At 47.2% G+C, this 16000-nt stretch overlaps 1 protein-coding gene across 2 annotated transcripts in view; it reads left to right on the top strand.

The window, feature by feature from the left end:
• Window positions 1-16000, top strand: part of tspan9a (tetraspanin 9a) — a 170540-nt gene that overhangs the window by 134134 nt on the left and 20406 nt on the right. For both annotated transcript variants that reach the window (XM_008293292.1, XM_008293291.1), the window contains one exon: window positions 15094-15285. In XM_008293292.1, coding sequence (XP_008291514.1) covers window positions 15094-15285 — 192 coding nt within the window. The remainder of the gene's footprint in view (window positions 1-15093; window positions 15286-16000) is intronic.

The raw sequence follows: 16000 nt of genomic DNA, 5'->3' as shown, positions 1-16000 counted from the left end.
TCATTTATTTTGGATTGATTCACTTCATCTCCTTAACCCACGGGGGAAATCTTGTTCTGGTTTGTGTCATGGAAAAGGGTCCGGCTCCATTATGCCATTGGCTGATTTTAGATTAAAGATCTTGCACTAAATCACGGCGGGCCTTGTGACAGAGCCCCAGCCGCGGTTTCCCCCCTTGTATGAGTTAGCTTGCCAGTGCTATCTATATATAACCGCCTCAATCAGCTCGGGGGCCGGGTGGACTTCAGCTGACCTCGCTGCATTATATGGGCCAGAGGGACTCATGACTTTACAGACAAGGCATGTAAACCGAATGCTCTTTGTGATGAGGCGTCCTCGTGTGGAAACACGGGCAAACCGCCAACCGCCACGGAAAAAACACGGCGCGGCTTCACGCTTTTCAGATTCCAGTTTTCTTTGGTTGCGCTTCAGAGTTCAAGAATTATGAATTTGATCATCAAACAATGAAACTTACACCTGAAGAAACTTGACTTTAGTGCTCCAGGACGAACCAATAGGGGGCCATTCTTTGTGTCTCTTTGTTGACGTGACGGGTAGGAAACACCTCGGCTTCCTCTCTCTAACCTCGTCTAGATCCACCATGATGGGGGATGTCTGGACCGCAGCATCAAAGCTAGCACGGAGAAAGTGAAAGCAACTTTTTTTTATTTTAAAGTTTGATTTGTTGGAGCTTCAACAAATCCTTAAGACTCCATTTATCAGGCTTCCTTTTCCTGATCAATGCCTACGTCTTTTTTAACTCCACCGCAGAGCTGCGTCCTTGCTCAGGTAGATTTTAGTCTAGTGTTCGGGATTCTTTGAAAAGGCTCCTTTTGAAATTTAAGGTGGACCACCCAGCATGGCACGGGTCAAACCTGCCTTTGAAGCTTCCGAAAGAGAACGCCGAACGTCTTTAGCGCATCTATTTCTACCTTAAACTCGATGCCGGACTGGGTATAATAACTTAGGTCAGCAGCTCTTGGAACGGGGTGTACCTTTATTTTGGCAGTAAGAAAAAAAGAGAATAACATAGTTTCCCGGCTTCTCCAAACTCACAGGCTGTACTCCAGGTATTTATTTATAACTGCTATTCTGAGGGGACTCTCAACAAATGATGAACCCGTCAGCTGTCAGCTCCCACATAAAGCTTGGAGCCTGCAGCCTCTCCTCCCCGTTCGCTTTGCATTTAAATGACTGGGTGTCACTGCAGAAGGAGAACTTGCACGGCGGCAAATAATTCGGCAGGTTTTTTTTTTTTTTTTTTTGCTTACTCCTGTCGTTTTACTTCCGGGGACTCGACCTAACCCGGCCCCCCGGCGCTGACCCGAGACCACAGGCGTGCTTCACAGGTCTCCATGTCAGCTGGGGGGGTCGGCGAGTTCCCACGAGGGCGCCGTTAACAGAAGCAACCAGAGAGGCAACACTCATGGTCACGTATAGCTCCGTGTTGTAGGCAGCAGCAGCAGCCAGAGGGGAGTTTTACACATTCAGACGTGTGCACACAGAGTAGAGCATAAAGGCTGAATGAATGGGAGATTAGCTGCCTTGCTGCTATATACAAGAGGTTCAGAGCTAAACATGACCTCTCCTGCAGTCCTCCAATGTGAACCCTGACCCGGTGTCTGCTAACGCTGCTGGAGGAGCGAGGGAGGTGGAGGCTGAGGTAGCATGGGAAACAGAGGAGAAGACTTCTGGTTCAGTGCAGAGATTACATTGATAATCCCGAGAAAAGACTCCCCAACACAAATTACCGTCGCAGCAGCGTGTCCACGGGCGTCGACTTCTCATCCCTGATATGCTGACAGGCAATGGGAGAACTGATTGGCGAGGCTTCAGCAGTGAGTGGCGTTTGTAAAGGATTTATAGCCCATCGTGTCAGCCTGTAATCATGTTTTTTAGGGATGCAGCAGAGGTTTTGTCCGGCTGTGTGAAATCCCCTCTTCACCATCAAGAGTTTACCCACGAGAGCCGCTCATCCTCACTCGCAAATACATCATCTCAACAGTGTGAGGCTGAGTAAACACAATCTTATATGATCTCATCTCATCTTGTGACATCTTTTCTCTGGGATTGAATCATCAACCTTGGACCGTTAAATGAAGTGAATTTCTCCAGCGTTGCAGTTTGTGCTGCGAATACTGAAATAAAAAAATAAAAAAACATTTGGCCAACAAAATTAGGAGATCTTGTTCTTTACTGAAACTCTTACATATTTGATGACTTTGATGTTGAAAAGGCTTCGTCCCACTTCTGTGTGTGTGTGTGTGTGTGTGTGTGTGTGTGTCCCTGCTTTGAGCCTTTTGGCTGCTTTGATTTTAGCGGATCTGTGATCATGTGAGTTATTTTAAGCAAGACGGCAAAAGTTGGTGCTCAGCTCCACGGAGTGAGGAGTCTTTCAGGATCACCGTGGTTCAGACTCTCCTGGTGTGACTCAGGCCTCTGGCTCAGGTCCAGACCCACAGCCAGGGTGGCGGGGCGGCAGACACGTACAGAAATCACACACAATATTCTGCTGAAAGTAATCCCTGTTAGCTTTGTCTTTGAACCCGGGTCTGGTGACAGACCGGCCTCCGCTGCAGCCGCTAGAATTCTTCAGATGATGACTGGGGGGGAGACTGGTGGCAACTGGAAAGTGAAGTAGCGCTCACACGAGGCCCAGTTCACAATGAGTGTACAGTTACAACCACTCATCATTTACTCCTCGGTGCTGATTTAACAATATGTTCTGCACATTTACATCATTTGTTTAAGAGGTGCATTCAGCATCTTTCTGCTCAGAAGAAATTCTCCCAAATGTTTTAAATGCCAGGTGATTGTTAGGAAACTAATTCACTGAGTGTCTCCATTTTCAGCTTGGTGCAGACACTTTAAGTTAACTCGGTAAACGTTTCTTTAACGTTCAGTGAATACATAACCTGGTGCACTGATTCAAGGACAGTGTCAGAGCCAGAGTACATGTTCTTGTGTTCCTTAACCCAGTGTGGATAGTACGAGCTGCAGGAAGCTATTGAAGCTCAGTCACTAAGCAATAACTGAATGAATTGGCTGAAATATACAGAACAACCTGTTAGAAGATAAAATCAAGGCCTCCACCATAAACCAAGATGATATAAGTTGTCATTAAAGTGACTGACTGTGATGATTCTCAAATATTAACCGTCCCTGCAGAACATTTCGGAGCCGATAAGCGTTGTGAAACATGCACGTTAATGGCTGGCGTGCTGGCGAGGACGTGCAGTAAACCCTGTAACCCCACCCTGATCCACACAAGCTGACCAAGACGTCTCAGATTGCTGGTGGAGCGCTCATTCACACGCTCACTGGGGAACAGCTTATATGTTGTTGATGGAGTTAGCATGACGAGCTCGCAGCAGGTATCGATCCGCGTGTTCCTCTTTCAATCCGCCAACTTCAGCAGTTATTGTCTCCTGAAAACAAGAACACAGCGTCGTTCCTACAGAGAAGCAGCTCTGTCTCATTGTCCTTTATATACTAAGGCAGCTTTTACTCAGAGAGGACGTGGGGTTGTGGGAGTCGATGTGGGTTGATGTCTGTCTGTGGAGGTCACTGATGGAGTCGTATTACAGCCTCCTCCATGCATTACTGCTCCAATGAAGGCACATTTAGTCTCCTTCTTCCTGCCATAGCCTTCTCCCCTTGTCTCCTTCTCTTACAACCCCGAGGTAGGTTAGAGGGAATAACACCTCCGTAGCTACACCACGGCGCTAATACAGGGTTTGATGCCCGGCTATTATTTAGCGATACGTCTCTTTGTGCGGCCCAGCGCATCGAGATGAGGCTCTGATAGAGATTCAGGGGCCGGCTGACCAGAAAAGAGTAGTTACACAGTCCATTTCCCCTCTGTGCTAATTAGCATGTCAACTGTAAAGCCACCTCCAATGAGGCGCGGAGAAGGAACAGGGGCCGAGCCGGTCAAGGAATCTTTTCTGTGCCATCAAACCGCCGCTAAAACCTGACCTTTACACCGGTCGGAAAGGAGGGAAGGCGGCGTTTAAAAGCGGCGTGTGCTTTGGCGGCGGGGAGGCCGGCCGAGCTGTTCAGACCTCAGAGAGAGATTTTACTACACTCAAGTGCTGACTGAAGGTCATTTCTTTGGGGAAAAGCTCCGTATCCTCACAGAGCCAGCGATGCACACAATGCTTCATAATTCTCAGCCGTCATCCCACTTGAGCTGTTTTTGAATGAATAAAAAGAAGCAATAGGATTGCGAGGGAGAGGAGAGGTATAAAGGGAGATCGCTCCGGCGGCAGCAGCCACTGGGAACGCTGATTAGGGCTCCACCATATGGCAATAGAATCTGATTTTATTCTCCACACCCTGAAAGTTTGGAAACATTTGCCTCAAGAAAGTAGTTTTGTTGTACTTAAAGCCGAAGTATTTCGAGAGTCTCGCTTTTTTTGTTAATGCTACATCTGTCAAGGTTTTATCGAGCATCAATAGCTTCTTTTTTTTCCCTATCTTTCTACTGCGAGAACAGGTTTTCATATTGATGGATGAGCAGAGGTTTTTGGCCTTTAGACAAGACTCAGGTGTTGTGGCTGTCATGCCAAAGGTGAAATAGAATCACTTCCCCCTCCTCGTTCCCCTCTGGATGAGGAGCAGATGCAGACGGAGCATCATCAACATTCAAACAGCGCCGGCAGACACGCTGCACCTCCATGAATACAGATTGGCTCCCTGTATTGGTTAATGTAAGGTCTTGTTTTCACTCGCCGTTCTCTCCCACTCTAAGTTTATTATCTCCAGAATGAAGTCGGCTGTGGCACACATTCGCAGAATAAGGTCAATTTTCCAGGATTTGTGCTCAGAAAACTAAGCGAGGTGGAGGGACGGTGTTCTGCAGCATTCCCAGATTCCAGCCGCGCTGCAGAATTCCCAAAGCTTTTCTTTTTTTTTTTTTTCTTGCCGTAACACAGCATGAATTATGGCATGAATTACAGCGCACACCGCAATATGCTCGGGGAGAACCGGGAAGAGAAAAGAACTGTTCTGTATAAGAAGCAGCATGGGGACGAATACGACGTGAGGGGACGGGGAACCGGGCCGGTAATGAAAGCCTCAGTAGCATCCCACCACCACCAGGCTGCTTCATCTGTTCATAGCAAAGGTTGTAATAACATTAGCAAACTGTCTAGAGTATGTTTCCATAGCTCTGTCTTTTAAGCTCTGATGAATAATTTACTATATGAAGAGAAAAGGGTATTAAAAACTCCTTTATAAGTGCAGGGAAATAGTCATTTACCCTGTGGTACGGCATGCAGAGTGACTATTGATTATACGTCTTTCAATCTGAATATCCTCTCTTCTCGCTAGGCATCCGCCTGGTGCTCTGGTTTTCACTTAAGCGGATGTGCATATTTTGCGTCTTCATCTTCCCTCTGTCCCTCCAGGGATGCATAATGCCTTGCATTACATAACAGGAGTGTTTCATTCACAGCGCTGCTGCTCCAGGAATAAACATACGCTTAGATGTTCACTATTTTACTCTGATGCGTTTGTTGAAAATTTGTTCCACCCCTCTGTAAACCGTCAGAAAACCACAAATAGTGAACAGCCCCGGCGTGTTTTTGCACAGCTCATGGCTTCCCTTTAGCCTCTCATGTTTGTGTTGGGTTCCAGCCACCACACCCGTTGGCAGTGTTCATTAGGCTTCATCACATTGTGGTGAAATGTTATCGGCCGTTGGTTTGAACCAGTGTCTCTAATGGATGTTGTGTTCCAGCAGCAGCAGGTCAGATCTTTGCTGGCCGTGCAGACCATCCCTGCAGCAAGGCTGCTCCCTCGCTCCATGCAGTGAAATGAGATAATAAGCAGCATAATACACAGACATCTGTATGCACAGGAAAACGCACACAGTTACTGTCACCTTTCTCGCTGAACCCGGCAGCCGGTTTGTGCACAAGGTCAGGCCGACTGGCCCTGTAGATAAAACCATAACAATGTGCTTGTGATGCCCAAGTGCTTCACTCATTTCCAGGGAGTAATCCCAAGGCTGCTGTTCACCTCATTTGAGGCCAGCAATTGTCAGACTCTTGAAATACATTTGTAATGACATATTTTGCTCCTCTGGCAATCTCGAGCATCGCCAGCCAAGGTCGCATCAGTTCATTCTGCAAAGTCCCTGTTAGGAGAAATAAATTATGGTTGTTGATGGCGCTGAGTGGGGGGCTGTTGTTTAGTCTGTGGTTTTCTGAGACAAATACACAAACGGAGGCATGTGGGAGTGTTGAGCATATGGACACAACACTAGTGGGAAGCTGATGCCCCCATCGAGGTGCATTTACAGTGGCTGTCCCCCTGCACGCAGACATTAAGTCTTGGGCTCGTTTTGATACAGCGGGGGGTGAACGGGAGCAGAGAAATGTGCTGAGGTTAGCACTCTGCCTTTCTATTTTACTCACAGCAGCACACCATAGCTGCCATACAGTGCATTAGGGAGTTCCCGTTTCTTTGAGCCCTTTGGTCCTCTGGTCCATGTAATGTGTGGGGAACAGGTTGAGTGTCCAACCTGTCTAATGCGCCGAGCTCTGTCCGTGCTCTGCCTCTGCTGAGCCAGCACACTCATTAAGCCCTTCAACTAGTGAAACTCAATGGGAGACCGTCCAACCGTCTGCCCGTCTCTTAGGATTTTCGGCATGGCTGCACTGGCAGACCAGAGTGAGATATTTATACGAGCCAAATGTTTGTGTGCCTCCACAGGCGAGGCAGTTTATGTGGAGGAAAACAGGCACTCGTAAAAAGACACCGCTTTCACATAAATAGATATTTATTTTTCTAACGTGTTCACTTTTTATTGTACGCAAATGTCTCATAAGATATCCTCATAAGCACCTTTGATGTCAACCGCACGCGGCAAAATTCACATTTAATTAGCGCCTTGTGTAAGGGAACGTCTCCCCCTGTTATCAGCTCCGTTTATGTATTTATATCTCATTGTCCTCATTAGAACATCACTGGGTTTTTTTATGGGCCTTCATCTCTTTAAAGGACTACTGGTTTTCTATGCACCGCTTCTGAGCTGCCTTGGAAGACGGAGCAGTAATTGCAGGGCAGCTGCCGTCTCTGCAGCCATCCCGCATCTGCAACACCAAGAAGTAAAGGAGCTTTTCTCTCCTGTGGCGGTGTTTGTCTGTATTTGGACCAGGGCTTTGGTCTCTGGCTCTGTGCTTTGTAGTCCGTGCTTGGCTTGCAGGCCCCGTTTCCCTGTGAGTCTCCATCCACTCTCTCTCAGTCGCTCTTGACTGACTGTGGCGAGCGGCGCTGCCTCGCCTTCTGGCTCCAATCATGGGATGACTTTCCCCTTCCTTGTGCTCTCCTACTCGTCGCTCTCGATGCATAATTGAAGTGCCTGTGGGTTCTCCGGCTGATTGAAGAGTCTTGTTGGGGATGGTAGAGATCTAACGGCAAAATTAGTCAGGGATGTCTAATAGCGTTTCTTTCGCCATTGTCCTGGCTTTCTTTCTTTTTGTGTCTCGTCATCTGAGGGTAGAGGCTGCTGTCAGGTGTGAAAGAGTGTGCATGTGTCAGCGCAGACAGCAGGGAAAGCTCTGGACAGGCAGAGAAAGGCTTGTCTGTCTTTAATCCTTCCTGGCGCGATTGATTTAGAGTCACTTTGCAGTGAATAGGCCTTTCAGCGCTTCTCGGGTGGAGAGACAGGGAGGGAGGGAGCGGCGCTAAGCCCTGCATCATTGATAGGTGCATCGCTGAAGACCCCTAAACAGGGTAATCCAGGCCCAGACTCCAGAGTGCAGCCGAGGCATCCAACCACAGCCCCAGCATTGCACCATTCTGGATGCTTGACTAAGCATGTGATGGATTGTCAGAGCTCGTCATCTATGGAAACATATCAGCACGGAGCTGAACGGACAAGTGGTTTGGGCTGTAGACGGACAGAATATCAGCTGAGATGTGTGGACAATGTGTACTTGACCCTATGAATGCCAAATTTGCTCCCAATTTAAGTGTTCATACAGAATGGCATGTTGTCAGTAGTCGTAGGTAATCACTCGCCGGCTGAATGAAACTTTAACCACAGCGATATAGTTTTTTAATCTCGCGCCGCACAGCTGTCACGGCCCTTTTGAATTCATGCAGTGTTTATTCAGAGCCTGAAAGCACCTCAGCCACCATCGCCGACCCTGTGAATAATTCACTGGTTATACAACACACACTGGCTGTACGCTGCTCACTGGGGAATGGTCATGATGCCCCCAGGACGCCTGGGGAGGCAAGAGATGGGGAGTTTTACTGGAAAGCTGCATATAGCCGACAGCCTGGCCTGCTGCATCAGCGGGAGATGTATAACAAAATGTAGGGATGTATAGCGAACATGTGGGTCTCATCGTGTTTTTGTTCATAAATGCATTTTGTGGAGCAAAAGTCTTTCGCCCCAAGTGTTGTTTCCGCCTTCATATTTATTTTACGAGGTTATCTTAAAAGCACCATCTGGGGAAAATCAAGTTGTTGTTTTTTACCTTGTTGACATGTCTTCATGGTGTTTTTCCATAGGCTGGAGGACGTATAGGGAATGAAACACCTCCGTGGTGGAGCATTCAGTGCACTAATCACAGCAGAGCATAACTCTGCCAACACGTTAGAAAACAGTCTTTTACAGAGTGTAAAGTAGAACAACATGCTCGGGGTAATTTAGAGACAGCGTCATCATGTGGTTTGTCCAGCTGAGCAGCTCCATCAGCTCCATCAGCTCCATCAGCTCCATCAGCTCCATCAGCTCCGTCCACAGCGCATGTAGCAGAGTATGTTCCACAGCTGAGCAGACGGCGCTGAGGAGTCGAGCTTCGTCCTCATGACAAGTTCCTGACTAGTTTACAAAATACATGCTGGAATATTAATTAACAGTGACCCCATCGTTTCTCCTTACAACTCTAATATAAAAACAACATCTACAGATATACATAAAGGGCGTCTGTGGCTCAGTGTGGCTCTATGGTTGTCCTCCGATCATAAGGTTGGCGCTTCAAAGTGTCCTCGGGCAAGACACTGAACCAGAAGTTGCTCCCGATGGCAGGCAGCACCTTGCATGGCAGCTCTGTGGCCACTGGTGTGTGGATGGGTGAATGAGAAACACATTGGAAACCGCTTTGAGTGCCACTAAAAGTCTAGAAGTCCAGTCCATTTACCATCTATCAGTGGCCCCAAAAATCCAGCATCAGTTGGACTCCAGATAAACAAACGTTCAGACAACAGTCAGTGTTTCATAAAGAACAAACCCAAGGAACCCACCCTGAGTCTTTCTGTACCATCAGTCTTTTTCCAGCTCAGACATATACGGCTGAATACATATGACTGAAACACTCCATGATTACAAGCCGTCCTTGTGCAGAGCAGACCAGTCTGACAGCATTAGAACAGCAGAGAGATGCAGGGCTTTTGCATCTTTATGCATCCTAGAGGGAGCAATGATGTCGAGCTGCATCGAGCCATTTTAAGGTAGAAAGGGATTATTTTCCTGGAAAACACTCCACAATATGCACCTTTATTACACAGAGCAGAGCTTTTAGGGGTTTAATCAATGACCATACAGGGATTTTAGGAAAAAGCTGATTTCATTTATAGTCAGTAAGAACTGAACTTCCTTTTATTACTTTGTAGACTTGAGAAGTTTTCTCCTCGGCAGAAAATGCTCTTTGCTGTTTGGATGTGCGGCGTGTTACCAACATTTGGTCGGTCGCTGTTAAGCTGAAATGAAGATATTTTCCTTCATTAGAGGAACGTTTGTACTCGCATCCAGCTGCCAACAGCTCGTGTCAAAAGTCAAAGTGAGGTTGCTGCTATTGACAGAGGAGCTGCTTTTAATGCTCTGTTTGTACTAATTCAGCTCAACAGTTGCTGCGTAGTGAAGCTGAACTCTAACCCTCAGAAACCCGAGCAGTTTGTGGGCGTTTTTCTTTCTTCTTCTTTCTTCTTTTTTATTTTTTTTTGCTCCTGTCACATTTTTACTGACGTTGTTCGCTGCAATATGAAGTTTTGTACATGGAAATAGCTCAAACAAGGAACCGACAGAATGCCACAATTTAAAAAGAAAGAAGAAAGAAAGTAGAATAAAGCCACAAAAAAATGTCTATAAGTTTTAGCTGTTGGTTGTAGCGGGGTCACTAATGGCTTCTTGGTTGTAATAAGAAATGGAGATTGTTTTTATTTTTATTTTTGTCACAGAATTTGATGAGAGCAAATGGTTTGTTTTTGTCAAAACTGTAAATGATTTGGTTAAAACATGACTTCAGGGTTAGATTTGATTAGGTTTTGGAGAAAATGGGATCAAATCATTGCCATTTTTGTTGCTAATAGTAGATTTCCTTCAGTTTTGTTAATAAAAACAAGGTGAGTCAGAATAAATCAGGACCGTGGAGATGCAGCCCACAGATCTGCGTGACGTTATGGATCTCTGAGGAATGTTTCGAGTACCTTGTTGAATCTGGGCCACAAAATAATGATGGCAGCTCTGAAGGAGAAAGGCCGGTTGAACTCAGTCGTACCTAATAAAGTGGCCGGTGAGCGTTTATGGTAGCATGAATCACCGGCTCGCAGGATCGCGTGGTGGAAATTGAAAAAAAAAATCTCCTTTTAGCTGCGGTAAACATCCCCTCACTTCCATTTCAGTGCAAAATCAATGACGAAGATTTTTGTGTGCAGCGTGAAAAAAATGTTTTTCCCTCCTGATCGTGAGCAGAGAGGATGGAGTAAAGGGTGGAGGGAGGGAGGGATGGCAAAGTGATGAAGTGTCTCCGTCCCTAGCGATGCAGTCAGGTTGGCATTTTCTCCAGCTTCGTGGTTTATTGTGCTGTAATGGTTGAAGTGTTTCCTAATTACTTAAACAAAAGGCGTCGGGACGGCAAAGCAAACGTCTATATGTTAGTTTGTCTGTGTGAAAGACGACTTCTTTGTTGGCCGGTTATTTACTCTCAGCGGCGGCCCAGAAAGCTGAATTAAGAGGCTCGGCTTGGCCAGCTCGTCCACTGGGGCCATCGAGCTGTGGTGATGAGATCAGTCACAGAGGATAGCAGTAATTTGACAAACGCTGTCATTCTCTATGACAGGACGCGACCTCTCCGGCTGATCAGTGTGCAGAAAGGTCAGCGTCTCACACACACACACACACACACTCCAGACCCCCTCGGTCCTCCGGGGGAGATTGAAACGGGGTCCGGCGTCGGGCGGCCCCGTGTCACCGAGCCAGTTACCGCGGCAACTGATAATTGTCCGAGCCAGCCACTCGGATGAAGGGTCAGCCCGTGGTTTGTGCTTCGTCTTCCCTCACTCGAGTCGCTCTCACACACAGCTCACGTGTGCGTCCAATCTCTGTGGCATTAATACACCATCTTTCTTTCTCCGGCCTCACGGCTGACCTCCTTCACACCTCCTTCCTGTTTGGAAAGTTGCTTCACAGCTGCTTCTCACACTATTATTGCAATTATTTTTTCACCCGGGAGTGTGTTACCGGGCCCCTGACGGTGGGACCCGACTCATCCAGCTTAGATAGGGTCACATCGCATGTCCTCCAATTTCCTCCAGCACAGACTTAACGCTGCTCTGCTCTTTCCTATAGCGTCTGCAGTTTTGTTTTTTTTCATCACTTTTCTCACGAATGACATTTAGACACCGGACTCCATCCTCGTCTTGCAAAGAAAAGTGCTCTCAAAATATTGCCCAACACGTACAAAGAGGGCACATATTCTCTCAGCCCACTCTTACACTTTGATTGATTTTTCTTTTTTCTTTTTTTGAAATCACTCCATATCAAGCTCAATTACACGTGCCCTCATTCCTCCCTGCTGTCAGAAATGCTGTTAACTTTGTGAACTCAATTCAGCGTCGAGAGCAACCGATTTCACATTCCAGGCTGCACAGATATTTTTTTTTATTTTTTTTTTATTTTTTCATTATCACAGCTGGAGGATGTGCTGCTCTCAGCCTCCAACATGAAAGTAATCTTCAGACTGATAAGGGGAAGCGTCTCCGGCGCCGCGGTGCGCACGTGAAACATCGTCGGGGCAAAACAGCGGATTTGTTTTCGGCTGAGTTTTTGAGCAACTAAGCAAGAGTGACATTTTTAATGAACCTGGAAAGCAGCCGTGCGTCACCCTCGGTGCTTCGCGAAGTTGCAGAAAGTGGAAAGCAGAGTCTAGCCCAGGGCATCGGTGCTGCTTGTTTGTATCTACACAAATAATTAATGTGGAACTCCAGCGGGTCAAGTCGGATCACATGTTACGGCGACGGGGGCGCCACAAACAAACGGCTCGCTGGTCTGATGTAAACAGCGGTAACGTTCGCAGTATTGTGGGACATTTGCAGCACTTTCATCACATCGATGAGACCACGAGTGAATCAAAACTGTTTCCAATTTATTCCTCCGACCCAGATGTTAATCATAACCCTGCAGCTTCAGCAGTCCTGATTGATTTAGTGGCAGCGAGTTCCTTGATAGTAAGCTTTCTCCGTAGCTATTTACAAGCCTCTCCGACACTTGGGGATTCCTTGATCCTTCGCAGATGGGATATCAAAAACACCACCGTCCCGCAATTAGAAGAAGATAAGGAGCTCAAGTGGAGGGGATCGAGGTCACGCGTATATGCCGAGGTCAGATAACGCCGAGATCAGAGCTTGTACTGGAGGAATTTCCTGTGGCACCGACCACAAAAAAAGAAGAGGCCTCATGGCGGCGTGTTGTTGTTGTTGTTGTAGCTGTAGTAGTAATAGTGTTAGTAGAAGCAGGGCAGAGATTAGACCGTGCTCCTGGTAGGCCCAGATCAGACAGATTGAGCGGGGGCTGGGTGGTTTCACAGTCACTTAAGAGAGTGACACACTTGGATGAGCTCCCTTCACTGGGCATTAAACACAATTAAGAGAAGGCACTGTATCCCTTCCCACCTGGACTCTCTGTAAAGCTCCTGGTGCTTCCCCCTCGTCGCCGGTGCTAAATCCACTCCATCTCTCTGGCCTCTTAGACCTACTATTCATCCCTCCTCACGCTCTATATAATCTGGCCTTCTGAGTCGCCTCAGCTGTGATTCCACGTATTAGCCGCGCCGCATAAGGACATGACCTTTACCAGCGTTTTCAATTGGCGTTCTCACTCTCCCGTTTTTAATCAGGGGGCGCATAAAAGGGCTCGCCGGTGCCTCCCAGTGAATACAGTTGCCTCTGAATTATTTAGATTATGAATGATTGAAAGTCTTTTGAGCACCTCTCTGCCTCCCTCAGGAGTGGTCTTATTCATGACCACTCATTTAATACATGGTGAGAAATCCACCGTGACTGGCCCGTTATCCACATGTGACTAAATAAGTGCGGTTCCTGTCGGAGGCTGGTGGTCCGCTCGCCGACGCTCGCTGCGTTTAACCTTGACAGCAAACTGGGTTTGTTGGAGCGCCGACTCCAATCTTCTCGAAATCGCGCGCAGTTAATCTTTGCTGGAATTCGAGCGCTCTCAAACGGGCCTTTTATCTATCCTGAGTCATTTATGCACGGCCCCGACTCTTTCTCTCCGTCTTCACTTTTAATTGGATCGAGTCATTCCTCAGTCCTCGGGAGAGCGAGCGCATCATCCGTCTTGCCGGGCGTGTTAGGGTTCCCATCCTCGGAGGTCGGCCGGTGCCAAGTCGGGCCTGGCGGCTCAGAGGTCGCAGGTTAATGAGAGCGAGCTCATCTGAAACATGAGCGGGGGGCGGCTTGAACTCAGTGTATGTATCTACACATCCTATAGGCCTCATTAGACTCCAGGCTTCCATCAGCACCTCATGAGGCGAGCAGCCGAAAGTCGCTCACACACATCACCGAGGGCCACCTTCGAGTCAGAGGACTTAATAATGTGCTTTAAGCCACTTTGTTTGCCTTTGGTTAGCCGATCAACAGACTCGTTCCATTTGTCAAACTGCAGCCACACTGTTTATAACGGGAAGTGCTGAAAGTGTAACACGTCCAGTCGTCGACACTCAAACTGCTGTCAGCTTGTGAAAATTAGCTCTGTGTGGGGTAGATTAATTATTTTATTGTGGAGAAAAAACAAAGAGTTTTGAGCAGAACCATATTTCTGCATAATTCCTGCTGTATATGACTGCGTGCCTCCGTGTGTGTGTGTTTGTGTGTTTGTTTGCATGCGCAGCAGGTTTTCTTGTGTATATTGCTGACAGGCATTAAAGTGTTCTGGCGCAGCGGTGCAAAGATGAGAAAGGAAGAGGGGAGCGGTGTGAACGGAGGGAAGGCAGGGCGGCGGTGTGATGATTTACCACGGAGCCTTTCCATATTTTACCTCATTTTGGATTTTTTTTTATTCATGGCTAGATTGCCCTGGGTTTTTCATTCTATTAGGTGTTCGCTAAAAATGTCACCACTTAGCCGCGAGTCTATATTTCACCAAGCGGTGTCGCGTGGCTCTTATCCGTGATGGATGGAGCGGCGCATCAGCAGGCGGGACACTCCACTCCGCCAATCAAAGCCTTCCATAAACACTTTCTTGCATTAATGGACTCACATTGCAGACCTCACACACATCAGCAGGGACCTGGCCGGGCGACAGGGTGAGATTAGGGAATTGCTCCCTCTAGGTGAAGTTCAACTCCACTGCAGGTGCTTCTCGAGAGCTTGGAAGTTTTCATTTTAGGGGTTGGCAGTAATTACATGTCTGTTTGTTCTGGATTTAATGTAATCAGCTCAAACGTTCAAAACCAGCGCGGCCCAAGTCCAATTTTTTGCTCTAATCTCTTGCAGAGCTGTTATTGGCTTATCATAGTTGTAATTGGTGTAAACCCTCTTGTTTTTTCAGCAGTGTTTGGTAATGTGTGATTGCGTGGGCTATTCCCCATGCACCCAGGGGGAAATTGAGACTGTTGCACTGGGCTTTTTGAACCAGGATTTGTTTTAATTTAAAGCTAACCTTGCTCTGTGAATGACTGTATTGTTCAGGAGGTCTGTCACCAGAACCCAAACAGCCGGGGGCAGAGCTAAAAAAAGGAATTTGGTTGTTAAAAATTTCTGCGGCGCACCCCTGAAAAGATAGCAGCGACTTATCTGCTGTTTGTTTTCTCACCTTGTCGTCTGTCTTATCTTTTGCAGTTATGTGGCTGTGGGCTGCTCGGCGTGGGCATCTGGCTCTCTGTGTCTCAGGGCAGCTTCGCCACCTTCTCACCCTCATTCCCTTCACTGTCAGCTGCCAACATGGTCATCGCCATCGGCGCCATCGTCATGGTAACGGGCTTTCTTGGTTGCCTGGGTGCCATCAAGGAGAACAAGTGCCTGCTTCTGAGCGTGAGTTAAATCAAGATACCTGCACCGTGCCCCATAATAAACAGGACTCACACAGATAACCATAAATGCACACACTGCAGCGCTTCTATTACTCCTTCCTCACATCCCCTCATGTCATTCAAGCAAGTATCGGCTGGAGGGAGTCGTGGAAACAGCCTCACACGCTCAAAAGTTTGGCCACTTTGGGGCAAGTTACATATTTTATTGATTTTTGAGATGAACAGAAGCAAATACAAGCCCGCAGCAAGCAGACATCAAGAACGAGCTCTTCTTCAAATCTTAATCCAGCGTTACTGTTTTATATCGCAAACTTAAAAATAGAAAGAAAACAAACTAATTGTGCCAAACTTTGGGCAACCTGGGAAATCAGCACTTCGAAAACCTCATATCACAGCTCGCAAATACTTTTTCGATATAGCAAAGAGTCGTTTCACTTCTTCTTCTTCCTTGCCGATGATTTCGGGTTAGATTGCAAGCACAGCGTGCAGTTTAAGATCTACCCACAGATTTGTGGTGATGTGACTGTGAGGGCTGTTCTCAGAGCCTATAAAATAAAAAGTAACTGTACATTAACATTTCAAGAACTGCTCGTTTCTAATGTCTGTGTGCTGCAGGGGTTACATTTACTTATTTTCTCTTCAGGATAACCTAACAAACATGTGCATACAGTTATAAATACACCAAGACACGCTGGACACGAGCCAGCAAGAGCTCA

This window comes from Stegastes partitus, unplaced genomic scaffold (genome assembly GCF_000690725.1).
Source record: "Stegastes partitus isolate 25-593 unplaced genomic scaffold, Stegastes_partitus-1.0.2 Scaffold871, whole genome shotgun sequence".
NCBI classification, from domain to species: Eukaryota; Metazoa; Chordata; class Actinopteri; family Pomacentridae; genus Stegastes; species Stegastes partitus.
This window is presented reverse-complemented; position numbering and strand designations above follow the sequence as displayed.